At 43.6% G+C, this 17768-nt stretch overlaps 2 protein-coding genes across 4 annotated transcripts; one reads left to right on the forward strand and one right to left on the reverse strand.

Moving 5' to 3' along the window:
* Positions 1-2774: 2774 nt before the first annotated feature.
* trim105 (tripartite motif containing 105) lies at positions 2775-9076 on the reverse strand. 2 transcript variants are annotated; one of them, XM_070836347.1, is made up of 7 exons: positions 8987-9076; positions 8149-8482; positions 7246-7341; positions 5367-5600; positions 5179-5192; positions 4925-5040; positions 2775-4174 (listed from the first exon to the last, which is right to left on the reverse strand). In XM_070836347.1, the coding sequence occupies exons 2-7, from the start codon at positions 8443-8445 to the stop codon at positions 3615-3617; spliced, it is 1317 nt and encodes a 438-aa protein (XP_070692448.1). In that variant the 5' UTR covers positions 8446-8482; positions 8987-9076; the 3' UTR covers positions 2775-3614. The 2 variants fall into 2 exon arrangements, with proteins under 2 accessions (XP_070692448.1, XP_070692449.1); XM_070836348.1 differs by lacking the exon at positions 5179-5192 and having other exon boundaries at positions 4925-5042; positions 5355-5600.
* A 2876-nt stretch (positions 9077-11952) lies between these two features.
* Positions 11953-17493, forward strand: npy7r (neuropeptide Y receptor Y7). 2 transcript variants are annotated; one of them, XM_070836742.1, is made up of 2 exons: positions 11953-12309; positions 15111-17493. In XM_070836742.1, the coding sequence occupies exon 2, from the start codon at positions 15148-15150 to the stop codon at positions 16261-16263; it is 1116 nt and encodes a 371-aa protein (XP_070692843.1). In that variant the 5' UTR covers positions 11953-12309; positions 15111-15147; the 3' UTR covers positions 16264-17493. The 2 variants fall into 2 exon arrangements, with proteins under 2 accessions (XP_070692843.1, XP_070692844.1); XM_070836743.1 differs by having other exon boundaries at positions 11953-12271.
* The last annotated feature ends 275 nt before the right edge of the window (positions 17494-17768 follow it).

Raw genomic sequence — 17768 nt, forward strand, 5'->3', positions numbered from 1 at the left:
AACTGAGCAGAGGCACCGTGGGAGTAGCTCTCTATTAACGGTCTGTAATCGCTCCTCCAAGGGGTCAGATGCTCTGATGCCTCCAATGAAACTAAACTGCGCAGAGTTCTGCCAGCCTTGGCCAAGTCTTGTTAACCCCCCCTGCCCACACACCCATCCTCCTCTGGGAGTCCTCAGAGTGTGAATGAAAAGCATGTTGCAAGAGCACAACATGCCCATAGCGAGCCGCTATCAGCCCTGTTTTATTTGACAAGGGGGGGATTTTGAAAATTGAAAACCCATGTACCATATACACAGAGATATAAAAAGTCAGAGGGCACTAGAGGTGTGCATTTGGGTGATCGAGTACACTCACTCACACACACAGTCCCAGCAGCAGCAGCTTCAAGGTCCAGATAAACCACTCATGGAGCCTCAGAAGAACATGACTGTGTAAGCCTGTACAACCAATTCCAGACAGCTTCTTAACACGAGTGTGCTGAAAAATCGCTGGTGTGCTGTATCTTCACTTGGAAACTCTGGAAATAACAGTCCAACTAATAATAGCCTAGCTGACCCAACACTCCTTCCTAACTGTGCCCCCAGGAGTCCTTCCATCAAACAGCAGCTGTCAATAAGATGTATGAGAGAAAAAATATTTTTTCTCAATATGATTGTTATTCTCAATGATTTCTGTGGCACAGGGAACCGGACGTCGGGAGTGTGTGGGATAACTGCGAGTCAAAGGATCATTGCGTGTTATTGTGGGCATGTGTTCTCCCCCTAGATCCCTTATGGCAATACACCTCTCTGACCTTAAAACACAATGTTGTGATTGAATGGTTGTAATTAAAGTGTTCTCCTGGTTTCAGCCCCACAGCGCCCTCGGCTCCAGAGGAAAATAAACACACTAAATCGTGCCGATAGTCTAACAAAGCTATGTCTAGGGAGTTAGCAAATCTCATTATGAATATAAAACAGATAATGTCATAAACACATGAAAACACTCGAGTGGCCAATATAATAATAAACTGCACACATAAGCATTCAGAAAAGCCATTCAGACAACAGTGATAACAAACAATGGACCTCATGCAGGACAGCATGATCGCCCCTGTTGTGTCAGATGAAAAAGTTTCAGTTTATAATCCTGCCGGCTCCTGAGAGACAGCTGAGGACTCAAGGACTCGTCCTTGAAGTGCCAGCACTCCATCCGGCCCATCCTCAGGTCAGGAAACACATTACAGGTCCACAGCTACTACCATAGGAAGGATGTGGAGCACACATGCAACCTGCTCACCCTCTCACTCAAGTTCATGCCCATGGGTCCGTGCACTACGCTGCACTCTGCCAAGCTACTTTGAAGTGCTTTGGTCACTGCTGAAGAGGGATTTTATTCTTCTGTTTTGTTTGAATTAGCCAAAATTTCTCATCAGTTGTTGTTCAAGGTCACTATAAGTCAGCGATCATGGCTAGCCTCTTGCCATTGGCCATGAAGCTAATGTATTGAGTAGAAAGCAGCCGATTAACATAAAGTCCTCTATGGTGCTGAACTCAAAGCAAATGGTACTTGAAGTAAGTCCTTTCATTTAACTACAACTCTTCACTTCCCAAAATTCACGTAGACTTGGTTTGCTTGATTTTTGGGCCACTTGAGGGCAGCAAAACAAGCAGTAAACACAACGCTGATATGTGGATGATATATCAAATGTGTTGTCGCTTGTTTAAATCAACAGACACAGAGAGACAATTTATTTAGAGTTGTGATTTTCCAATATTCACTCTCCTTTTAACTCTGGTTTGGTCTCCACCACCTCCTGGAAACATCTGGCCCCTTAGTGACTAAATAGTCTAAGTTTGTCTGCTGTTTGTGGCTGGGGAGGTAGTGTAACAGTGTGTTCATTAGAACTTATAGCTTTTTGCTGAAAATGGCTGGCCGTCAATGAGAGTAATGAGAGTGAACCGAAGCATTAAAGCTGCAAGACAGAAAAAAACCAAACAATTACCTAAAAGTCACCAAAATGCTGTAGAGCGGAGGGGAACTGGTGATAATTCTGTGTGGGCCCCCTGTCACATTATACTGTCATGTCCCCAACTGTGAAGTGATACTTTGCTATATTTACAGTGTGTGTAGTACATGCAAATGAACCATGTTTACCTTTCCTGCAGCCAGCGCTCCCAGAGCCGGGCTGGATGGCATGCAGGCGACGCAGAGGAAAGATAAACAGTGTTTATTTGCATATATTATCAAGATTGTACTGATATAAAGACAGATGAAAATCAGCAAAGTATCCCTTTAAAATAAAAATATTTATTAGTACAGGGTTAATTATGAGAGCTTCTCATCGGACAATCTCACAATCACAACAACAAAGATGTTATAAGACATGGTAGAAATTGAGTGGATGACTATTTCCATGTGTGAGTCAAAGTGAGTGGCACAGGGGCACCCATTCCATGTGGGAAAAGCATGGGTGTCCCTCTGGTGCAGCTGATTGTGCCACTTTTGCAGCCTGCAGAGGAGGCCGCAGCCCTGAGGCATCCCCACTGTCATTCTGTTTATCTGACCTTTCACCTGCCTGGAGGAAACAGGACGTCAGTGCTCTCGTGTGCTCGTAAAGATAACCGAGAGCTCGCCTGTTCTCGCTCTCTGTAAGTGTCAGAAACGGCCCGCGTATTCGTAGTTGCTCATGGCTCAGTGCTCTGCTTTGATGATGCTTAATAACATCCTTGATTATTTCAGTGGAGGTCGTGGAAGTGCGCAGTGTCACAGCTGCAGACAAGGATCAAAGACGATGTTTATTCAAGACAGAATAAGTGATTTATTATTTGCATCAGCAGTTTTTACAATAATTGTTTGGGTCTTTTATCGGGAAATGATAAAACATGTCATTGGCATGCACAGACAACAATGTAAAACATATTGCATAGGCTTCATCCTGCAATGGATCGCATTTCCTTGAGAGAAATGAACAATGAGTGCGATTTTATCACCTCAGTGTTCCAATTCAGGCACGTGATGTATATACATGAATGTACGAGTCATCAGAAGCTACTAAAGAAGTCAGCTAAAGAACTCATAAGGTGCTGTGAACTTATATCTGTGTTCATCAGAAAGCACGACATAAAAGTGTCCCTTCATGTATAAAACATGAATAAACACGTTTGAATCAAATATAAGATCTCACAGTTAAGTGCACAATTCTTTTCTTGCTGATTGAAGTCAGCGGTGATTAAAAAAACCCATTTACAAGTGAGCTTAAGGGTAGTCGGACTTGATGAGAGATAATTATTCAGATTATCATTTGAAAGGTCAACTATCTCATCTATTTAAGAGATTTGGTGAAGAACTAGCACGTCTGTAAGTGTAATTTGATGCATCTAAGCTTCACTATGTTCATTCTGAAGTAGTTTTCTGCTGATTGCTCCTGCTTATTACGACACAAGGCTTTTCAGATCGCAAATAGAAGCATTTGGTGATATCTGGTTATTAAAGCACAAGAGAACAGTCTGAAATGTGACAGTCTTATAATACAAGGCCAGTCTTTTAAAACAGCTGAGTTGTAAGAATCATTGGTCAACAAGTGATTGGACAGCTGTCACACACTGAAAAGCCTTTATAGATTGCATCTACGTTAGCCGGACAGTGCGACGGGAGGGTAGTGGAGGAGTTTGATAGGCTGAGGCTTCAGACTGCTGTCACTAATGCACGGGCTGAAGAAGGGGAACACTGTTCCCCTCGGCCCGTTGGTGAACGAGTAGAGCAGACTCATATCATCTGCGTTGTAGAAGGACACCCTCCTCTCCTCACAGTCTAAGAAAACCCCGAGCCTCTGAGGGGACGAGCTGAGCTGCAGCCTCGTCCAGGGCTGCGTTCCGGCCGAGTACTCGTTCCCATTGCGCACCCGCAGCGTCCAGTAGCCGTTCTCGGGGCTCAGCTTGATCCGCGCGTGCCGGTCCACGGCCTCGGAGGCCACGCCCACGTCCCACTTGGGTTTGGAGCCCACTTCGACCTCCCAGTAGTGTCGGCCTGTCTGGAAGCCCTGGGCGGCGAGAATGTTGACACACTGGAGGAAACGCCTGTTGTGGTCCGTGTATGGGATCACGGCATCACATTCCACTGCCACGGTTTTGTCCCGGGAGACGTAGATGCTCGGGTGCGCCGTGTCCACGTCAAAAGTTACGGGGGAAGGGCCTTTGAGGTGAAACAATTCATTAAACGATAACACTGATAATATTTTCTATAATTAGATTCAACAGAGAGTCACATTTTAAATTGAAAATGCATTCTGTCAGTGGAATAATGGTATCATTACTGTCAGTCTGCTACTGTTAGGAAATAGAAAATGTGCAGACACGCTTATGCTAATACATTTTTATATTAGTACATTTATGCTTTATTATCATGAAGTTTTAGCCTGATGCAGGACTGTGTGATAGCTGCTGTGACCTTTACACAGACCAAAGAGATGTGTGTTGGTGTAGGATGTATCAGACTGTGCTTGCATTCTTGAGATAAAGAAGAGTTGGAGAAGGCCTTGAACAGTGAGAAGTCAGCGCACCTGAGTTTCTCACCAACCGCCCCTGCGAGGAGGAGAGGGAGCAGGGTGTTCCTCCTCTCAGACTGCTGAGAGGAGGAACTTTACATATATATGCTTGAAAGACACTGAGACTGCTCAGTGCAGATGTAGATCTTTGCCTGTACTCCTTGCTTGTCTCTGTTAGATCTCTGTCTCTGAGAGTTTATCTTGTGTGTTGTGGAAATTAATGGTACGAACTAACAGCGAAAATACAGTCCTTGTCTTATAGAAATAATTTCCTGACAGTTACCACTTCAACATTTTCACATCATACTGTAGTAATTTTTCCATAATTATTCCCATTGTTGAGGCAGAGACAGTTTTCCGCTCGGGCCTTAAATGAATGACATCAGAGGGGAAATTACCAGGCTTCAAAGACTGAAACATCTTTCTCCATGTGATGTACTGCAATGGTGCCATGTATTTGTTGCTGAAAGAGTTCATATCAAACTCCGGGGCAATATCCAGCTGCACACATGGGCTGTCGAGGAAAAACAAATATGCATTTACTGTCAGCACAAATTATGCCAGACAGAGAGGGAGAGATCAAATAAGGATGTGACAGGTGCAAAAATGCCAAAAGCAATTAATCAGTCGAGACACTGAAATAAACACTTACCTTAGCTGTGGGAGCTAGAGGGAAGGAAATGAAAGGCAAATCACATTAACAACTTGTTTCAAAATGATGAAAAATACACAAGTCAAAGTAGATGACACTCTTCCTGATGTGATCTTCATATAAATGGCTACTGTGAGGCATCAAACTCTGATTCTCATTTAAACTTTCTGTCCGAGCTGATACGTCACCTCAGTCAGCACGATGTTCTCGGTGGCGGCGCTAGCCTGCTGTAGCGCTCGCATGTTATCCTCCAGCTCCCTCACAGCCAGCTCCGTGGCCTCCAGGTGGCGCTGGACTTTCTCTAGCTCCTCCTCCTGCTCCCTCCTTAGCTGCTCCAGCACGCAGGCCTCCTCATCGTGCAGGATCTGATGGAGAGCCCTGAACTCCCCTGTGACGCGAGCCTGCAGATCGGCTCCGACTCTCTGTGACGGGGAAACAAAATGGCTAATTATGTGGAGGACATAATAGCGTCTTGTCTCCTTTGCATTGCCACATTTGTCATTGACCAGTTTGAAATAGTAATGATTTAACTATGTTGTTGCCTTGTGGCTTGTCCCATTAAAGCCTAAATAACATCTGCAAAAGTACACATCTTTAAAAAGGGAGACAAACAAGGGGGCAATAAAGCTACACTTAGCGTCAAAGATCTATGTGCCAAACATCTACAGAGTGTTTAAGAAGGAGGGATTTGATCAACTCAGCACAGCACACACACAACTAAACTCAACATCTTATCTCCCATCTGTCTCGCACACATTAGATGTGTTTTTGTTTCTGTCGCCTCTGCCTGTACACAAATTAGTCACATGCAACACAGTCTTATCAGTTTGTTTAGGCAACAGAAAGCAAGCGAATACGGCAGGAGGACTAAGGATTTCCTTTGCATAGTCGACACACAATGAAGTCAGAGGTCGTAGCGGTTGATCAAATTTGAACCAGTCAAAAGTTTGAGTCAGTATCAAACCCACAAAGGTGCTCTCAGGGTCTCCTCAGCAGGGAGGCTGAGATTCAGTATTTGTGTCTCCTTCTGCTCTTAACTCCCTCAGGGGATGAATAAAGTATCTGTATGTCTATAAGGTCAGTTTATACAAAGACTTTCTCACAATGACACTTTACAAAAGGCACCAAAAATACATGTTTGATAAGGATTCATAGAATTTATCTCCTAAAACTTCAATCACCATGTAAAAAGTGAAAAATACTGATATTAATTGTAGATTAATTGTAGGTTATAGTCGCTAACTGCAAGACAGTGGAATTAAACACAGAATTTCTCAATTCTGTATGATTTAGTTCATCGAGTAGCAAATGTACTCCACTTGGGGATTTCCCGGTTAGCCAGTAAAACAAAACTTAAAAACAAGGAAGCGTTCCCTCGTTTCAGCTCAGTTCAATTAATTCACAAATAAAAATCCTGCAAGCCCCCGAAGCTAGTCAAGAAGAAAGAGGGCATAAAAGGGACAGACGGTCACCTGGCCTCCACCAACTAACAGTTACTGTGGGGACTGTTGTTGAGATGTTAGCTGTCGGATCCTCAACGGATTCCTTAGAATTATGAGAGGAGCTGCTTTGCCAGACACACAGGAATATGAGCAAACGCAGACTTAACAGAAAGCAAAACGCCCAAGTAGGCTGACAAAGTGGAGCTCTAACTTCTCGCTGCTCTTCACTAGACAACATGCTAATCTGTACAACTCAATCAGAAACAGACGTAAAGGGGGCGTACTTCCAAAAAAATGGGTAAATCAGAGCAACATCACGATTGACAGGAGTGGTGTGATTGTGGAGGTAAGTGAAAAAAACAACATAAAACAGGCAACATTTCTATTATTTACAACAACATAATCTGGGTGATCCAATATGATCCAATAGGGTTAGAAAGGCATTTACGCACTCAAGTGTGAGACCATTATGTTTTACATATCAAAGCACAAACTGTCACTTACCACATATGCAAACACCACTAAATATGCACAGTGAACATACTGCAAACAGCCATTAAGGAGGGATATGTTCATTCTTATCTGTTAAGTGCTGCCATCTCTGTAGTCCCCTGGAGGAGTGTACCTTTATGGCATCCATCTTGTCTCTGTCTCTGCGAATACTGTTGATGAAATCGTCCTTCCTCAGGCGATGGCTCTCCAAAGTCTCTTTCAGCTGTTTCTGTACAGCAACATGCAAATCAAATCAGTGCACTTAGAGAGACTGTGCAGAGAATAAAGGAACTCATAAACAACTGTAAACATGCCTAAAATTGAATGAGCAAGAAATAAAAAAAAAAAAAAGCCATGCGATAAATAATACCACCCAAGGAAGCGTGCTGAAACACCTAACTTAATAAAATCTAGTGCAACAAAGGCAGAAACTAGCGTGAGAAAATATTTTTCCTCTTTTTTTGCTGTTCCCCCCCCTCTTCCTGGTCTTTATGCTAAGCTAATCTGCTGCTGGAGTTAGCCTATACTTACGGGAGAGAGTGATATCGATCTTTTTCCCAAAATGCTAAACTATTCCTTTAGAAACAACCATTAAGTTGTCGTATTTAAAAACAATTCAACTAAACAAAAGTGAAAAATAGGACCCCTTACAGGCATTTTTGACTAAATCATATTAAAATGTACAGGTGGTTTTATTATTCTGACAGTGTGTACTGGTTTCCCTGCAGCCACATATCCTGTCATACAAAGTAATATAACAAAGGGAGTGGAGAGCGAACTTTGCCCTGAGCAATTCAGGCGAGACGTGTTCAGGGTGGGACGACAGTGAAATAAACACAGATGTGGACTGAAACAGAAAACAATTGTATTCAACTTATATAACTCAAAGGTTATTATTAATCGATATGTTTACTTTGGCGCATGAGGTTCTTTGTACAAGACTGGCAGATAATTAATAATGGCCTGGAGAAAGGGCAAGACAAACACCCGGAAGGATCACAGGATCATGGTTAAAGCAGCGCAGGCGTGAATTCACCTCGAGGTTCTTGATGTAGGAGTCCGAGGTGGTGGCCCTGACCTTCTCCACCATGGCTGTCACAAGGTAGTTGGTTTGAAAGTGCTTGGAGGTGAACTCCTTGCGGCACTGTGGGCAGGTTACGGGGCTCTGAGTTCCCCTCCAGTACCTGGAGATGCAGGGCTTGCAGAAGTGGTGCATACAGGCCAGCATGACGGGCTCGCGGAACAGGTCGCAGCATATGGCACACGTCAGGTCCTCTCTCAGGCTGCCTTTGGTGGATGCGGCAGCGGCAGCGGCAGGAGGAGCAGCAGCCATGGTGGAGGGTGGCCTCTTCGCCTAAAGTCTGTCCACACTGAGGAAGTGAAAAGAAAAGAAAAATCCTGCAGGTCAGGAGGGAAAGTGAGAGAGAAACTCACAGACAGATTTTTGTCCAGACAGATGACATAGAATAAGACAAAAAGTTCAGTCTACAGCAGCAACTTCCTGTGGTGCACTTTACACTGGCGACAGTTACTGATTGTCTAAATCTGGATCCACCTCCCCTCTGAAGTCCAACACTCCTGCAACAACAGATCAGCGCACACAACTCTCCATTTGCTCTAAATAACTAAATAAAAACAAAACAAGCTGAACATCTAGTTGAGCTGTAAACCACAGCCAGTAGAGTAGAGCAGAAATCAGGTGATGCATCACGGGACAGTTTAAGCTAGCGTGTGATTTGATGTCGAAGGTTTGTATCGTTGCACGCAGCCTGCAGCCTGCTAGCAGCCAATAAACAGCCTGTTTCAGCGGAACAAGTTCAAACTCTGACATGGTGACTACAATCGACTGTTAGTGAACACTTTGATGAACCTACGGTGTCTGTTGTCTGGAGAAATGTGTGGCCAAACACTTCAAAGTCGCTCCATCTGCTGTCTGATCCCTCGGCTGCTGTTTGGGAACAAGACGTACAGCCGCAGTGCGCATGCGCCAACTACAAACGCGCCTTTGATTGGTCCATATGTTTCACAGCCAGACGTCTGTTCGTGCACAGAGGAACATTTCCTCATCTGCACTTAGCACATTTTCCTGTGCCACTTTGCAAAGCACTGAAAACTGATAAGAACTCAAGCTACACTATTCTGTCTAATTTGCAGAAGCAGCCTCTGCCTTCGCTGCGTCTTCTTGCCACAAGCAGAGCAGTTTAGAAAGACTGAGTCTAAATGCAAACATCTCAGTTGTAATCCCTCTACATTATGGTGTAACTGTTTTAAAGCCTTCACCGCAATGATGGGGTTTAAGAATATCATTCTGGTGCAGAAAACTCTTCCCTATAATGGGATTTAAAGGGCCATGTCATCAATTTCAGCGTTGCACTTCCACAAAGTTGGCAGAATTACAAGACACGCATGTTAGAAAGAGTGGTCAAAAATAAAGCAGCACAGGCTGACGGATGCTCACTTTTAGTCTCTGGATCCTACATTCTCCATAATGCAATTGTGCAATTGCAATCTTTAGTCAGTGTAGTTTATCAAATTACTTTGGGGTAATTTAGAGGACTAGGATTTTAGAAAGGTCCCATAGATCCACAGTGGACATTCTGCAGCTGCTTTCACTGGCTGAATATTTTTCCATGTATAAGATCGGTGAAGTGCACCTGGAATTAAATTTGTTTTTTTGTTTTGTCTGACATCCACTGTCTATAAAACAGTGAATATGGAATGTAAACTTGCCGTCATGTTGTAAAGACGCCCATATTCCTAGAAAAAAATACAGAGAACATGAACTTAATAATAATTAATAATTAATTTGACTGCCTCTAGAGCCACATGCAACTCGATCAGAAGTTCAGGATCAGGCCCTGATCACTTTTGCTTCCCCACACCCATTGGCCCTGTCTTAGAATAAAAGAAGAATACACTAGGGGCTATATGAAGCATCCCACACAAATGTTTACCCCAGGAATCCAATTTGCTGGCTTCACAGACTGTCTATTCTTTTAGATCAATATATTTAATCACTGAAGAATTAAAGGCTGTTATCTGGATTAGGCTACAGTCTCCACCTGTCAAGTTTGTGAGAAACACCAACAGGAAAAGGAAAAAGGAAAAAGGAGGGAGTCACGAACGGGATTTCTCAATTTGTTTGTCCTCAACTCCCACGTCCATTAGTTCAGCCAGCCTACGCACAGAAAGACAGACAGAGAAGAACAGACAGAGAGAGGGACAGAGAGAGAGAGAGAGGAAAAATAACCCCAGTAGTGTATGCACTGTGAGTTCTGTGAGACGTGAGGATGCCACAGTCTCTGATCAGGTCATCAGATCAGTGGCACCAGTGGTCTCAGAGGAGCTCGACAGAAACAGCAAATCAGATGGAGAGCAGTGGGCCATGAATACAGGATCCCCGGCCATATGGAGGGGAGTCCTGCAGAGATCACTAATTAGGAACATGTAGATTGATGCATGAGCACAAGTAAGTGCATGAAGCTGCAAAGACCTCCACTAACAACCAATGGTTTCGCTTAAACGCGTTCTGCAGAGTACAATCAGTTCCTTCATGGTCACACTGTAAAACCTCCTCACCGCTCGATGGAGACAAGCAAGTTTTCTGGCAAGGACAAAAATCTTTTTTATCAGTAATCCATGCAGAGAGTCCGGCAGAGAGAAGTGTCAACCTTGACTACCTCTGTGACCCAGAGCATGTGGAGGCTGGGGGACGGCTCTCATAATTGAAAGGAAAAATTGAGGCGGCAAAGCACCTTGCCCCAATCGATGAGGGTAATCTCTGTTGCTGAGTAAATCAGTGCTCCAATCAAGTGCAATCCCACCGAGAAGATTCAAGGAATCTCGTACAGTGTTGCTGCTTGAATGCTAAATCTGATTAGGGACAGTGAAAGGGAACGTTTAACAGCTCCAGGGAAATTCAGAAACAAGGCTCAAGGGCAGCACAATCTCCTCTGTTGTCCTTCTTTTAATCACCATACATTTTCTTAGTGGGTGATCAATGGTCTTCTCTGCTGCTAAAGCTCCTTTTTTTATGTCTAATTTCAAGTGGCAGCGTGTTTCAATCAGTCCTACTACATCTCTGCGCTATAGTTAACTGTTATCTTGTTGTTATTGTATTATTATTTCAACAATTCCCATTTATTTCAAGGTAACTTTTGCCTGGTAGTAAATACTTGTTGCTTTTTCTTTTTCAATATGGCATCACAGTCAGTTTTGGGAAACGTCCTGATGACTGTTCACCCATCTTTTCACATACGACACCGAGCTTTGGTGCATGATATGAAGGAAAATGCCTCCAGGCACAGTACAATAATATGTTGTTCATTAAACCCCCATAAGAACTGAAATCATTCAGGTGAATAGTAAAATATTGATTGATGTTTGCAACCAAGCTCTATTCAAATGTACTGCAATTCAGTAAGGTGTCTGGCACCCAAAACTGCCATGCATGTGTGTGTGTGTGTGTGTGTCCACATCTTGATATAGAAACAACAATACAGTCACCAAGAAATTCAGTTTAGTTTAGGAAGCTCACAGAATGGAGCTTGTGAGAGATTTGTGTCTTTATTGTCCTCTTAGGGATTCAACTAAATCTGACAGTGGTTTTTTTTTTTCATGCAGTTGACAATAAATGGTTGATTGCACAACAATATGAAGTTGTGTCACAGTTTAGTGTTCATGCTCCTCATGTGATTGCTGAAATCAGATCATCTGTGGCCGTGATGATGGACCTCAGGTATACGAGGATTCGTTTTACGGTTCCAAAGTTCACTCAAAATTGTACACACGGTGAGAGGACATAGGAGGCTTAAAATAAATGATAAATGGAGATAAAACCCACAAAATGTCATAAACTCAGTGACGTAACGCTGCCATGGTACTTTAAATGGCTTTTTGTGATATTTAATCACATTACAATCCACTGTGTGATGCAGGAGAAATGAAATAACATGGACGCCTCTTTTGGAAATGTGATCTGCGGAGCGCAACCCCTGCGCAGATCTCCAGCGGCTGTCCCTGGCACTGGTGCGGACGCTCTCTGTGCGTCCTGTCGAGCTGCCTCAGGAACGCACGGTTTGAGCCACAAGATGCGCACTGGGCGCTACAGCTTGGGAGGAGCTTCGGGATTTTCCCCCCTTGTTTCACGCCACTCTCGGGTGAGGACTCGCTTGCAAAAGGAGATATAGAGGGAAAGGTGAGTCCATCAATATGTGGATAACGTTCATTTAGACTTCAAACGGATAGGTATTGCGAGGCTTTACTTTAGTGACAAAAACGTGTCCCTGAGGTGAGAGATATCTGATTCTCTGTTCCTGTGTGACAGCGGAACTTGTAGTGACTGTAACTATTATACGTGCGTAATTTGGATGTGAGAGAAACGTTTCCAAAGGAGAATGAACAAGTGTCCAAATTGCGTACCGCAAGATACTGTTTGTGTTGGAGGCAAACGATTCGCACCTGTCTGCTCGGTTGAATAAGCTCTGAGAGCTCACTTGGTGATATTTGAATGCATGCGCACTATTCAGTAAGTTCAAGAAATGGCGACAAATTACGCACGAACGAAGCATCAGTGTCTATTTGACTGGAAATTAGGTGTCTCATCATAATTTGACGGCGGTGCATAGAGTTCAGTAGGATCCGCTTGCGTTGTGTTTTCTTGCTCCAGCAGGTGTATGATAGAAGATTCCTCACTGGCACAAGCTTGACTCAAGTCGAGGATTATCATCGCTGATCATTAAAGGGGGTTTTGACAAATTACTGATGCTTTGGAAAGTGCACATGTCGCCTGCAGTCTGCCTTCTGCGTGCTCCTGTGTTGCTGCCTGATCTGGTGACAGAAGATACAGGCAGGCTGTACATTCTCTTTTTGGTTTTAGGTGTGACACAAAGTCAGGGGTCCATATAGATTCAGAGTTATCCTGCTAGTCATTTTATGACTCACGGTGTGTGTTCTATAGCTTTGGCTCTTGTCCTCTCCTTTGAGCCACACACCTGACATGTTATATAGTTTGCTTAAACGAACCCATCTGGTGTATGGGCAGTTTTCATCCCTGGAAAATACACACATCAGACACACACTTGTTGTCTAGACCTTTTGCTGTTTGAAGTCAAGTGCACAATATTTGTTCATGTAACGTATATAGATAAAGGATTCAAGGATTCACTCGTTTTATTGTCATATGTACAGATAAAAAAAACAAGTTTCACCTCACAATGAAATTCTTGCTTTACCCTTTCGTCGTCAATGCCACTCCAGGGTTTAGAAAGTAAGTATGACATGCCCACAAAATAAAATGTATTACTTCTATTACAATAAAACATTCAGTTGTAAGTAAATTGCGAAAAAGCAAAGATGTCAGTCGACCATAGCCTGTGCAATGGTCTGTCAAATAAATGGCTACAGGATCCCCAGAGCAGCCAGAGAGTGTCTGTCACCAGCGAGATGACCTCTCACTACACGGTGTCCTGTTTGTCTCAGTGATTCCATAAAGGAAACTTGAGGAATAGAGTGTTAGCCACAAAAAGAAAACCAAAAAAAAAAACACACAAACACAAACAGCTACAAAAGTGTCCGTTTTTTAACACTCACAATGAAATCCTTTAAAATCAGAGTATTGTGGGTTTATTGAAAGCCTCTAATGCCACTTAATGTAATTGGCATTCGGCTTAATGAGGATGCAGAGAGTTCGCAGCTCTCTAAGAGTCAAACTCTGACTCGCATTAATACATTCCATGTCAAAATGTGCTCTCTATATTCAGCAGGAGCTCAGCAGCAGGTGTATTGACAGAAATGGCAACATAATAAACTACTGAAAATATACTGAAAAGGGAGGGTTTCTTTCACTGAAATGTGGTTGTGCAACATGTGCTGGTCTTTCTTGCAGAAATTAGACATACCTCACAATAGTCTCCTTTATGAGATGCAGACTGCGTATGAGAGCCGTCTGTGGCTCTAATGATGGAGCTTTGAACTGGCTCGCTCCCCCTGATCACATTGCTCCCTCCATCATTTTCCTTTAGCCTTTATAATGGCACAGGTGCCCATGTCTCTTGGATAAACTGCATCCTGTGAGTTAACACTGGCACCAAGGACATTGGCAAAACTGCGTTTAATAGAAATAGTTCTAGAAAGCAACAGACTCTATTTTTTGGAGTGTTTGAAACATGTGTACACAAAGAAAGCTGATTTTCCACTGATTATCATCTGTTGCTGAAATGCGTTTTTCATTTTCTTGGCTTTTCAGAACACCCACTTCCTCAATGCAATCTTGGTCAATTGTTCTAATAATTAGTCTCCATTCAGTAGAGAATTCACTTATCTTCTAAATTTCACTGTTTCATTAAATACTAAAGGACTCTAACAACAGTGTGACATTTACAATGCATAGTACCCTTTCCAGGTGATATGAAGAGAATAATAAAATCAGTTGTGTTTCGTCAGATTTCATTAGAAGTTGGATGTAGTGAAAAGCTGTTGCAGATGGGAGAAGAGCCTGGGAAAAAAACTAGGTGTTTTTATACCCACGCCACTTAGTCTGTCGCTTCATTTCTTTGATTGACTGAAGGTATTGTATAGTATAAAGAGGGAGGGAGAGCGAGAGCGAGCCTGGAGGTCAAAATACAAGCTCACCAACAAAGAGACCGGAGTTCATCTCCCAGCTTTGGCACCTCTGGCTTTGTCAGGCATTCGAGTGAAAGCAAATGGCAACCTTTGGCAGTGGGAAGCCGGTGAAGGATCATGCTCTTGTCACTGTGCTGTAGCTGCACAGATGGGGGTGGGTGAGTGGGGGGTAACTGCAGGTGGAGCTGGCAGTACACATGGTGTCACTTGGGTGTGGGGAATTCTTAACTGGAGAGAAAAGTGGGAAATAAATATTACCTCGAGCACAAGTGTTAAACACCTCGAGCACAAGTGTTTCTCACAATGACATTTGGGTTGTTTTGTTTCATAGCTTATTCAGAAAATGATTTAATGCCATGTGTTTCCTCGCCTCAGGTTTCAGCACAGCTTTGATCTGGAATCTTGTGATAAAATGAGCCCACCAGACACATCCAACAGCACGAGCGAAGCGGAGGCTTGTGAAACCGATTCCTGGATTCTCCCAAACGACAGCATGGGTTTACACCCACCTGGTTTCCACACTGACATCACCAAGCACCTCGGAGTCCAGATCACCCTGATCACAGCATATTCCCTAATCATTCTGCTGGGGCTGCTGGGTAACGCTCTGGTCATCTACATGATTATTCGCTACAGAAACATGCGAACAGTGACCAACTTCTTCATCGCTAACCTGGCCCTGGCAGACCTCCTGGTGAACACTCTCTGCTTGCCCTTCACTCTGGTTTACACTCTGCTAGATGAGTGGAAGTTCGGAGCTGTGTTGTGCCACATGGTGCCCTTCGCTCAGGCCCTGAGCGTGCACGTGTCCATCCTGACCCTGACCGTCATCGCTCTCGAGCGTTACCGCTGCATCGTCTTCCACCTCGGTCGGCGCCTTACGTGGCACTCCAGCTTCCTCATCATGGCGTTCACCTGGACTACATCTGCTGTCCTGGCAGCACCCCTGGCCATCTTCAGAGAGTACCGCCATGAAGAGATCCCTTCCATCAACCTGCGTATCGCCGTCTGCTCTGAGAAGTGGCCCCACGGGACCAGCAGGGATGGTGTCATCTACAGCCTCTCAATGCTGCTGCTGCAATACATCATTCCTTTAGCCATCATCAGTTACGCTTACATCTGCATCTGGGTCAAACTGAAGAATCACATCAGCCCGTCGAGCCGTAACGACAGCATCAGCCGCCGAAAAAAGACGACCAAGATGTTGGCGCTGGTGGTGGTGGTGTTTGCTACCTGCTGGCTGCCGTTCCATGTGTTTCAGCTGGCCAGTGATCTGGACCTGGTGCTCAGGCTGAAGGAGTACAAATTGATATACACAGTGTTTCATATCGTAGCAATGTGTTCGACTTTTGTCAACCCTCTCCTGTACGGGTGGATGAATAAAAACTACAGGAACGGCTTCCTCATGGTCTTCCGCTGTGAGGACAAGCCAGACTCTTTCCACCCCGAGGGCTCGTTCAGGACACGCTCCTCGAGGGGGCTGACTCTGAACGGTCGTAACGGCGGCCACCCTCCAACTGCTGTATGAGTCAAACGCAATTGAAAACGCCTGTAGAATATGATTGAACACATTGAACACACCTCTGGTTTGTGGTGCTTGTGGTTCAAAAGTAGCCATTTGACTTGAACAGTCTGAGCTTGAGTATCTGTGTCATTGGAGAGGGCTCGAAGCTTTGCATGCAAATTGCTTTATGTAAGGCTCTTCTTTCCTTTGTGAATGGTACTAGTGAAAATTCATTTGTCGAACCTATTCAAATATGCGTTTAAGATGTTTACTAGGGGCTTAATTAACTCGGTACAATGTATAATGTGTTTACTGTAAATGCAAAACTCTTGTCGGTAAGTAACGTCTTAGTAATTATGCACTCCATTGCATACATCGCCTATCTGATGCTATTAATGTGCACATACTTACTAAGGGGAAGAAGGTAATTATTGTGACTGTGAGAAGTTTCATTTTTCCACGCCTGTTTTCCTACTGGTCGGCTGTTCAAAACATTTGGATGACTTTCACGCAATTAATCCAAATGCTGCGTTTTGGATTAATTCCAGTATTCTCACACGACTCCAGAGGAGGCTGTAGCTATATTTTCTGCCCGAGCAGGAAGTTAATTGTGTTCACCTGGCAACCAGCTGTTCCTGATTAAATGGACGGGCAGATCTCTGCGTCTAAAGGAATGGGATTGAAAACCACTGAACTATGTAAAGCGAGAGCAACAAGTTCTTGATATGTTCATCGCAGAATGTGGGCAGCTACTTTGAGTACATGTTAAAAAAAACAAAATTTTAAAAAAAAGCAGGTCAAGACATGCAATTACACATTCAGCTGCTAAAGTGTCCTTGGTTAGTGGTCTTTAAATAATGAACACAGGAGCATTGATGGATCACAGGGCCTCAGGGCACAGGTTTTGAGCCCCCACTGTACACAACCCCTAGAATTGATTTGACCATCAGGAGAAATAATGTTTTGTGTGTGTGTGTCGAATAAACGGACCTTGTCTTGAATATGGCTTTGATAAGCAGTTAGAAGTAAGGTAATAAGTAATCATCGAAGCAAGATCTGGGTGCAGAATAAAACAAAAAATAGTGGCATGTAACAAAATATACTGAACACTGACACCACCTGTAGACTTCTCCAAACGCTCGGTGGTATCAGTCTGTGCTGTGGTGCACGAAGCCGCTATAATGGCTGATATGGTAATACAGGGAAGATAAACTAAAACCTCTGAACCTGGCAGCTGGAAAATCCATCTATAGATGGCCAGATAGTAAAAATAAAACTGAGGTCAGTCAAAATCCTATACATAAATGCTCAGACTTAATCATGAACGACAACGACAAACAAAAAAAGAAGAACCAGTGGGTCCAAATTGCATCCAATAAAGCATTTAATGAACAACTGGCCTACGCAGTGTGATTCATTTTACAGCAGAGAAAATACATACATAAACTGGATTTGTATTTCTGGTTCTTGACACCCACATCAGTGCTTTCCTCTTTTAACCTACAGTATATTCTTTTATGTGCTTTGGA

The sequence above is a fragment of the Pempheris klunzingeri genome, chromosome 9 (assembly GCF_042242105.1).
Source record: "Pempheris klunzingeri isolate RE-2024b chromosome 9, fPemKlu1.hap1, whole genome shotgun sequence".
Lineage (NCBI taxonomy): Eukaryota > Metazoa > Chordata > Actinopteri > Acropomatiformes > Pempheridae > Pempheris > Pempheris klunzingeri.